Source organism: Perca fluviatilis, chromosome 8, assembly GCF_010015445.1.
Source record: "Perca fluviatilis chromosome 8, GENO_Pfluv_1.0, whole genome shotgun sequence".
NCBI lineage: Eukaryota > Metazoa > Chordata > Actinopteri > Perciformes > Percidae > Perca > Perca fluviatilis.
Window position 1 is genome coordinate 36,424,537 of NC_053119.1, and position 10,057 is coordinate 36,434,593.

A 10,057-nucleotide genomic window follows, 5' to 3' on the forward strand; every position below is an offset into this window, starting at 1 on the left:
GGGCTGTGATTATTAAAAGTTGCTCAGAGATGCCCTAAAGCAAATGCCTTTATCTGATGCGTTCACCAATACATCTCATTCTCAAGCTAGGCTCACCCTAGGTCGATCCAGATCTGTTTGCACTCCAGGTCGGGCTCCAGGCCTGCTTCAGCGTCACCCCCGAAGTAGGTGACGTACAGACGGTCTATGGGAATACCAAACTCCTGGGTCAGCAGCTCCAAGGCCATCTTACAGGCCAGTTGCTGCAGGGGGAGGTGGGAAGATGCAGAATAAGCAGAGGGAAGAAAGAGACAAGACAAGACAGAAAGGATAACAAGACAGAAGAGTAAAAAGAAAAAATTATATAAAAATCCTTAAACTCCAATAGTTAATTCTTGCATGTTAATGAAGCTAGTTTCTTAATTGATTCTCCTCGCTGAATCAGCCATGTCAAATAGTCATATTTGAGTTGTAATATTGCCCAACACAGGTAACATTCTGTATCAAGTCAGCAGAAAGAAAGTCTTCGCTACATTAGACCATGTTTTACTCACAAAAGCACACACTCAGCCACAGTAAGGACACAAGATTATCGCGCTTTCTGCATATTATTCTGTATATACTTTTTTATTTTTATTTATTTATTTATTTTCAGGACAATGCACATTTAATGAACATGTACAGCAGTACACTTAAAAGTGCCAGATTGTAGCCCAAAGGCTAATTTCCATCTGTATATTCTTCTGTATATACTGTAGCTTACCACTTTCCTCCATGTCAAAATGAAGGCCACTGCAGCAGATCAACTTGTAAGTAGAGCTAGACCAATAATTCTGACAGATTGCTCAATATTAGCTTGTGGCAGATATATCAGTACATGTATAGGTGGACATATTGGCCAATAAGTTGCAAGAAATTGCAGTACAGAAATGCCAAACTAGGTTTGAGGTAATTTAGAAACAGAGCGCACTGACAAGTAGATTTTTCAACTGCAAAATGTCCCGCTTAGTATCTTGGTCACAATTTAAAAAATAAATAAATCACTATCTGCTGATATATCCAACTTCAGTCGGGTTGGTGACAAAAACTAACTGCAGAGTATGACAGTGAAATACCTTAAAGTAGTCACCAAAGGACCAGGACCCGAGCATCTCGAAGAAGGTGTGGTGGTAGACATCTTTACCCACATCATCCAGGTCGTTGTGTTTGCCTCCTGCACGGATACACTTTTGGGTGTTGGCGGCACGACGCAGCTTGGCCATAGGGTGGGACGGGTCGAGGGTGTTGAGGAAGATGGGCTTAAACTAAGCGGAAGGGATATAAGGAGCAAATTTGTGAGTCGTGTTTTATTTAAAGTTTGCTACAAGAATCTCCTCATTTCAGCACGGAGTCAAAATGTTGTAAATCAGTCGGTACATATAAATGAACCATCTTGAAATATAGAGGCACCGATATTTGAAAACAATGCGGAGACGCATGGATGATGTACCTGGTTCATGCCAGCATTGGCAAAAAGCAGCGTGGGGTCGTCCAGTGGGATGGTGGATGACGAGTGGACATACTTGTGCTCATAGCGACGGAAGAAGTCAATGAACTTCTCGCGGATTTGAGCGGCACTCAAAGAGGAGTCCATTCTGAATCAGCTGTCTGAACAAAAATACACAAAAAATTAATACTGTAACCATGAAGCATGTTTAAATAGGCAGCTCCCTTTTTACTTAATAAATTGTTCTGGGTCCCTGACTGTGTTCCACAGTGACAACATAAACATTTGTATGTAAATTACTAGTACTGCTAACAGCATGGTAATAGAATCTCTGGTCTGAACATGCTCCCAGCAGCTGAACTCAGTTATAGGGCAACAAAGGAAGCCACAATTGGTGGGATCAAATTAGCGGTTTTACTTCTTGATTAAAAAGTTGTAAAAGCCTTTTCCGAGGAGCTGAGTGAGTTGGTGTTCTTTTCCATGGCATCTGAATGTTCCAAGACGTGACTGTACATCTCACCATATATAAGAGAATACATTTATTTTTTGTAAAATGTGTGATAACTCTCCTGGGCTTTCTAACGAGGTTTACAACAAAACTATAAAAACGGCTTGTCTCCCATTTCTGTGAAACAATTATTAAATTTTCACAGTGAGTCTGCTGTGAAATCGCTCTGGTTAAGGCCCTGACACACCAACCCGATAATTGCCCGTCGGACGGTCTGGTGAGGTCAGTGGTGAACTATCTTCGTAAAATACCAGATCGTATTCCGAACGAAGCTGCCATTATGCCCGGTTGTAAAATCCGGGAGCAGCCAGACCCACGTGACGCATTCGTCCAATCAGCTGCCGGTTTTCATTTTTTTAGGCAACAATACAGATTAGCTCCGCCTGCTGTTATGGAGACGTATTACGTCTCGCGCACGTGCAGAACGTACTCTCAAGTCGGCCTTGCTTCCGAGGCACTTTTTTTACCAACTCGGGGAGGCAGTCAGCCCGACTGCCTTTTCTGCCAAAGGCAGACCATCGGGTTGGTGTGTCAGAGGCACCAGAAGGCAATACCACCAGTTAAACCAACTTAGCCTTTTCTGCAAAACAGCCAATTACTCCAAGGTTTGCCTTGCTTTAACACACTTCTTCTGAATCGACACATAGAAATAAAATAAGGTCACAGCTCAGGGAATAATAGTTTTTGTTGCTTGATCACTGGTATATAAATAAAGTGTAAGAGGTTTTGAAGATTTTGGTCTCTGCATACAATTACTTTATAGTGAGTTACAAACCAATAATTACTTGCCTCCATACTTTCAATTTCAATTTCCATTATCAGTTAGGCCTAATCTGTCAATTAGTATTCAGATTAATCCTTCAGTGTTTAGAACAAGTCAAAATAGGAAGAAAAAAAAGCTAATTGCATTTTCCCAATACCCAAGGTGACATCTACGAATGTCTTGTATCCATACAACCAACAATCCAAAACCCACAGAACCACCTATGGGTGTTATTTATTTTGTATCTGCTCTAGCTTTTCCAACTTTTTAGACACAGATATGACAATAAAAATGGTCCAAAATGATGTGTAATTGCAATTGTTTGTTTTTTCTTGAAGGAGGACCCCTAAACCCCAAATACTTACAACTAGGTCTTTCACAAATCTTGATCTGGATTTGTTACTTACAAGTTACAACATAGCATTGTTTGTATTACTGCAGTATGTCATCACTAAATCACTCAATTTAAGGATGATTCAGCTTTTGTTGGGTTCTTTGTGCTCAACATTTTAATCCTAAATGCACGCACACAGCCTTAAGGTTTGAATGCATTCAGGACACCCATGGTTACAATGCTCACATAGGATATACAGAGTGTAATACTTAGTGTAGTTTGGTCTGGTGAAGCTTTAGTAGTCTTTAACACTTTCAGCTGCCACGAAGTACCTATGGGGGTTTTGCATCAAGCAAAATGTAAGCCATAAATACAGTATCAATAGATGTCTTATAATTAAAAGGCAGCACAGTAGAATTCTGATTAGTGGACTTATTTGTACACTAGCTGGCAAAGAAAACCACACAGGTGGTGCCCTCAGCTCTCTAGGGCCAGCAAGCGAACCGTAAACAGCCACCCTCCCCATTCTGACTATGGAACCACCCTGTTGGCAACCAGAGAAAATGGAGACATCAAGGTGATAGCGATGGAAAGTTTCCCCTCTACGAAACACAGACTGTTAAAAAACTAGTGTTGTAAAAAACATTAAAAAAAGGGCATATCATGACAAAGATGAGACTTCACAAAGGGTGAGACATAAAATAGGGTACAATAACTGAAAACAAGAGACTACAGTAACAACAGGGGAAATTGTGCACTTTTGAGTATGCACATAAGGATACAATAAAGGATCAACACAGTTTTGGTTGGTTCGTATTTGTGACCATTACAGTCTGTGAGTGGTAGCCTAAATTCTGAAACCAACATCTTTAAGTCCACAGACAAACTCCACGTCAGTCAGTGGAGCAGCCCTTTGCCTGTGCCTTGTCTCCAAAACTTAGCTTAGTGATTCTACCATTGGGGAGGCCCACAAATAGATACTAAAGTGAACGTTAGTTATATCCGGTCAAACATGAAGTCACAGAGCGGGTTAATTTCTTTTTGTCCTGCTAACTAAAATCAGTTCTTCCATGTCCCCTTTTCCACCTCTGCTGTGAACAAGCAAACAGAAAGTAGTGGCACGAAATAGTGCCAGTCATGTCAGACATCATTCCTCTGAAACAGCTCAACTAAAAGCAGGAATGCAACATTATCATACCATCAACTGGTTAAACTGATGTGTTGGGCAGAGGCACTAGGTCGACAAGCTGACGTTAGCAATCGAAATGTTAGCCAGACGGGCTAAGAGAGAGATTTTAGCACACAATTATAACAGAAACCTTACTTTACTGAATGGTATGGTAAACGTAATGTATTTCAACAGCACCTGAGGAAAAAAATAATACTCACAAGAGTCGCTATTCTCGCAGAATGAATCAGTTAACTGCTCCCAGACACACTGCTTTAGTTAGCCCACGCTGCTCGACCAAAAGGAAAGCACAGATCCAGTGAACACGCCCACGGCAGCCGCCCATTGGTCGGGCCACACCGGTACATCGGCAAATGTACATTTCTATTGGACAAGCCTACTGTCAATCTTAGCACCAATGGTACCAACTTTCCTGCCTGGCTGATGCAATTGAAAAGACATCTCAATCTAAATCTGCTTTATAAAAAAAATAAAAAGGTGGTAGTGCACATGTTCCTAAATTAAAAAGTTAACTTAAAATAATAATTTCTAGTCAGTTATTGATTTGGGTGTTTAGGTTCTGGCCAAGTACATAAGATGCATTACCAATTTGGTAATAATTAGTGATTTTGTGACGTATAATGATAATGAAATCATATTGCTTATTATTGCAATTTGCATCTGCACTTGAGCTTTTTCTATTATTGATGTAGTGTCCTTTACTGCGACGCAATAGCGGAATCATCTCTCTGCTTGCTGTTTCCGGGGGACAGGTTTGTGCTGGACTTCTACACACGCATATGCGCGCTGTTTGGGTAGTTCATTCCCTTCGTTTCACTGCACCATGCCGACTGATACCAAACGTGTACGTGGCCCAGAAGTGTCACAAAGTCCGTCTTTGTTTTTGTGCAAACCCGCGACCGTTCTTCCCTCGCAAGGCCCCAGAACGGACGGTCGGCAGCGGGACCAAGTGGACGTCCGGCCTGTTTTTGTCCGGTGCGGGCTGGTGAGCCAGGCTAAAGGCTCTGCTTACATCGAGGCTGGAAACACCAAGTTGATGTGCTGCGTTTATGGCCCCAGAGAAACAGAGCGGAAAGATGAGACCGATATGAAATGTGGAAGGTATGTAGTGAGTTGACAAATGTATTTATTTTATTTGACTTGTTTATTGATCTACAACACAGGAAGTGCACGTTAAAGCGAGACTTCGTAACTTATACATTCTGCCTGCATTCATAAGCAGTAAAACGCAGCCTTGGTCTTGTATGAGTAAAGTTAGACCTAGCTTATGATGCTGAATGTTAACGTTAGCTCATATAAGCAAACTTCAGATGGTCTGTGAAAAGACAGACCATAACATAAAAAGAAACAACTAGGAGCTTACATACCAAAAATAAGTGCAAACTAGACCAATTAAGTAGTAGTTATCCACATCGATATTACATATTTTAATTAGAAGGCCAAAAGAAGCTTCTGGCTTCATTATTTACTGGGGGCATATTGCATGAAGGCACCTGGCCTTGTTGTTATAGCCATGTGGAGTAGGTACCATTCTATCGGAACACAAATATTAAATAGCATGCCCTTTTGATTATTAATGATCACCAAGGGGCATATCCCTGTTATTATGTTAAGAGGTGTTGTTGTATCATCAATGTTTCCTCAATATCTCTTTTTTTTTTTTTTTTTTTTCATTCAGAACACAAGACAAAATGAGTTTACTTGCAAAACGTTATTTGCAGAATTACTCTGTTTTGTGGTTGTTAGAAGCCGAAATCGAAATCAAGTTGTTCGTAATTGCGATTAAAAATCAATCGAGGTGTGTGTGTGTGTGTGTGTGTGTGTGTGTGTGTGTGTGTGTGTGTGTGTGTGTGTGTGTGTGTGTGTGTGTATCTATATAGGAAGACTTTAACAAAACTGTATTTCTCTGTGTATCCAGGTTGACTACTGACATGCGTTTCGCTCCATTTTCCTGCCTGGAGAGGGGCTCCTGGATTCAGGGAAGCCAGGACAAGGACCTCTCCCTGATGCTGCATGAGAGTCTGCAGCCGGCCGTGTGCCTCAACAAATATCCTCGTTCTCAGATCGAGGTCAACGTGATGGTTCTTGAGAACAGCGGTTCAGTTCTGGCCCACGCAGTCACGTGCGCTTCTCTCGCCCTCGCAGATGCAGGGATCGAAATGTATGACCTTGTGCTTGGTTGTTCCATACGCCAGGATGGCGCCTCTTATGTGGTTGACCCTTCTTACATGGAGGAAAACAGCTGCAGCTCAGCCAGCAGTCATAACCAGGGCGGTCTGACTGTTGCGTTCCTCCCCAGCCTCAACCAGATTTCTGGGCTGCAGTCAGATGGAGAAATGACTGAAGAGACTCTGGCGGCCGGGGTTCGGACCTGCATTGAGGGATGTTATAAACTGTACCCAGTCATCCAACAAGCCCTGGCAAAGGCTGTGCGCAGAGCTGCACCCCCACCATCAGAGAGCTGAGTCACTCATTAACCCAGAACTGCTTAGTTCATAGTTTTTCTACTTTACAATTTCTGGTCCTTTCTTTGACAGCAGTACCTGTTTCTATGTTTGCTATTCAATTCTTTAAATAAAAATTGATAAAACTGATTTAACTGTGTTTTCTTAAACAATTTAACAATGCACATATATGGAACTTTATTTACCTTCACTCAACTTCTGGACTGTGTCATCAACAATTGATTGCATTGCGTCACAGGGGTTTTTCAGCAGCTCCAGAGCAGCTGCCATTATGCAGGATGATAATAATAGCCTGACCTGAATAACTGGAAATGTATGAAATTCACAGATAAATAATAAAGTGGATAAATCAAAGTTGTGTTTTCAAATGAAATGATTGCCTTTTAAAACAGAAACCCCAGTGTCTTATACCAATGTTTCCACCGGAGTGACTGGTATCCTACAACACCAAAACTAGGATTTGACAGCAGCATGATGGCATTCTGAGAATCATTCAGTCAACACTTTTGTACATCAGTCAAATTTGACCATCAGGATTTTTCAGTGGAGCCTGGAAAGTGTTGAGTCCTGCATTACAAAACTGTTTCCTTGCACTACACTAGCCGCATACAGTCATTATTTGCAAACTGAAGCTTATGCATGCTTGCCTTTTTAAACTTAGCCCACAAGGGGGCAGTATAGAGAGGAGTGCAATATGCTCCAGAGACATCTCTAATATTTAAAGAGATAAAATATTAAGTCATCCAGTATGTAAGTAACTGAGTCAATAGAAATAAGATAAAACTTTATAATGCCAAGGGAAATTGTTGTCCAGCAGTTGCAGTACAATGTGGGAAGAGTGTAAATGAAATATATTCACTAAATATGAATAAGGAACAAAAAACAAATGTACTCAATCCACTCAATCACAGGTAGGTAAACAGGTCATAGCTATGTCTATATAGCTATTTATGTATAATATACAATGTGAAGTACAGGTCATGTGTATAAATGTTTAACTTTATGCCCCATTATGTTACATAAATCAAAGAGTTGTTGGGCGCCTGGGTAGCTCACCTGGTAGAGCATGCGCCCATATACAGAGGCTCAGTCCTTAACGCAGCGGGTTCGGTTCCGACCTGTGTATCTTTGCTGCATGTCATTCCCCGTCTCTCCCCTTTCGTGTCTAAGCTGTCCTATCTAATAAAGGCCTAAAATGCCACAAAAAAAATCAAATAGTTGTTATCCAGAGACAAAGAAAGAGATTAAATCAACAGAATAAGCTGTTGAACCATTATATTACTAACACTTTAGTAATGGTCTTGCAGAATTCTACATCAATCACACTTGATAGCAGACAAGTTCAAAATCGGTCAAATCTGTCCCAGTTTGCTTTAAATTCTTTACAGCATAATAAAAAATCAGAAAGACAACCACTTGTACTAATTTGTATTTAGTAATCCTGTTATTGTATAAAACAAGAATGGATATATTTTTTAATATTCTGTCCTGTCAATAATGCCACACTTTAGTCACAGGGTGACAGCGTTGCTCTACTAAGAAAAAATTGTTTACAAATATTCTTATATATTGTCTTTAACTTCTGGGTGTATTCACATTATTATTTGTACAGTTTATGAACTGCATAATAAGTTTTTTCTATAGGCTTCTCCTGGCAGTGTTTCATCCATAATGATCCAATAATAGTGAGCTATGCAATGTAGTTTTTGGTTTACAAGTTAATATGATTAGAAATCAAAACAATGTCTAATATGTATTTTAGCTGTAGCCTACTATTTGCAAATTCAGATTGGTAAAATGCCTCGCTGATGGGCAATTATTTCTTCTAATCCTTGTCTGTTCCTGGTCACCTGACAGGCTGTGGTTCTTATGAGTATACATTTATAACTTCTTCAGTTACAAAACTAGCATTGTGATTTAACATCAATGTTAAACTTGATCTACTTTCTCCCATGATGTGATTATTGAGACACATATAAAAACAATTATAGATGTTACTGAAGCCTAGTGTGTTTATATGATATTGTATAGTTTATTCACTGGAGTCTCCAACACAGTCTGTTCCTAGTGTAGGAATATTTTATTAAGAAAGTGTGGTGTGATCGTTGCAAAAGAGCTGTGTGGGGTCAAATTGAGGAAGTGGTTAAAAGTACTCCAGGTGACCTCTTGATGCACAGAAGGTTAAGCCTAAAGTCATAAGAATAGTTTAGGCCTTAGATGGCATAAAAGTGAATTGTTTAAAAGGTTACGAGGACAAGAAGAGGAAGTTGCACCAGACAGAAGACCCAACCCTGTCTGTGTTGTATGAAGATAGCAACGCACACACACACACACACACACGCACACACACACACACACACACACACACACACACACACAAACACACACACACACACACACACACACACACACACACACACACAAATTCTGCCTAGAAATAAAAACGATGCTGCCCTGTGAAGAGAGACTCCTTTGTCTGAAGCTAGGGATACTTAGTGTCATTTGTGAACCCACAATTGTGTCTGTAAACTTTTATGCTGGACTCAGTAAACCTTGCTTAACTTGAATTCTTCGTCTCACACTCGATCCTTGAGTTTTGGTATCCATAAATCCAACAAGGAGGTGTCAGTTGTGTAGCCCACATGTAGGCCTGCATGCTTTTGTAAATACTTAAAATACTGTTCAGTAAAAGTACTTGACTTTATTCTATCGTCTCAGTGATTCCTTAAGGTTTTCTTTTGGGTTCGCATCCGCGGAAACAGAATTAGAGGAATTAGTACATAATTTTGAGTTTATTGGAAAATTTCTGGCTTTGGCGCTCTTCACTTTTCACTTTAATCCCTTAAATCAGCACTGCAGAAAAATAGCTCTTTAGTAGAATCAGTGGGTGGCTTTTAAATGTTTTACTTAGGCCTAATAAAAGTACAAAAGTATTAAGCATCCAAATGTAGTGTAAAGGTATGTTGTGCTAAAAGTAAAAGTACGCTACTACTTTGATGTATTACTCAAGTACAAGTGTGAAAAATTACTCAAGTAAAAGTAATAAGTAGTTCATTTAAAATGTACTTTAAGTAAAAGTTACTTAGTTACATTAAAAAAACTGTAAAACGGAGCGGGGGCTCTCCCATGTAGTGAAAATAGGACTGAAACAGTCTCTGAACCGTTGTCGCTCGCCTGATCCACCTCCATCTCGTTCTCAATCTCCTAGATAAAGACTTGGCGCCTGGTAGGCAGCCTAGATGCTGATCATTCATCACAGTAGTGGTTCCAGGCGCGATTTCTTTACTCAGTAACGGATGGGATTTGTAATTTAGCGAAATACAATACTTCACT

General features: G+C 40.2%; 2 protein-coding genes across 3 annotated transcripts in view; one reads left to right on the forward strand and one right to left on the reverse strand.

The window, feature by feature from the left end:
* Positions 1-4,573, reverse strand: part of LOC120563930 (alanine--tRNA ligase, cytoplasmic-like) — a 34,673-nt gene extending 30,100 nt beyond the window's left edge. Inside the window, exons 1-4 of one of the 2 annotated variants that reach the window (XM_039808453.1) lie at positions 4,460-4,573; positions 1,469-1,626; positions 1,095-1,283; positions 97-242 (exon numbers count right to left, since the gene is read on the reverse strand). In XM_039808453.1, the coding sequence (XP_039664387.1) occupies positions 97-242; positions 1,095-1,283; positions 1,469-1,612 (479 nt within the window). In that variant the 5' untranslated portion in view covers positions 1,613-1,626; positions 4,460-4,573. The remainder of the gene's footprint in view (positions 1-96; positions 243-1,094; positions 1,284-1,468; positions 1,627-4,459) is intronic. The other variant, XM_039808454.1, reaches the window with a different exon arrangement.
* Positions 4,574-4,965: 392 nt separating this feature from the next.
* On the forward strand, positions 4,966-6,853 carry exosc6 (exosome component 6). Its single transcript, XM_039808455.1, has 2 exons — positions 4,966-5,360; positions 6,178-6,853. Exons 1-2 carry the CDS (start codon positions 5,083-5,085, stop codon positions 6,722-6,724), a joined length of 825 nt encoding a protein of 274 aa, XP_039664389.1. The 5' UTR covers positions 4,966-5,082; the 3' UTR covers positions 6,725-6,853.
* The last annotated feature ends 3,204 nt before the right edge of the window (positions 6,854-10,057 follow it).

Excerpts from the sequence above, each read along its gene's own strand:
- exosc6 (XM_039808455.1), top strand. The coding sequence starts at position 5,083 with ATGCCGACTGATACCAAACGTGTACGTGGCCCAGAAGTGTCACAAAGT. Across the intron at positions 5,361-6,177 it reads ACCGATATGAAATGTGGAAG|GTTGACTACTGACATGCGTT; the intron begins GTATGTAGTGAG and ends CTGTGTATCCAG.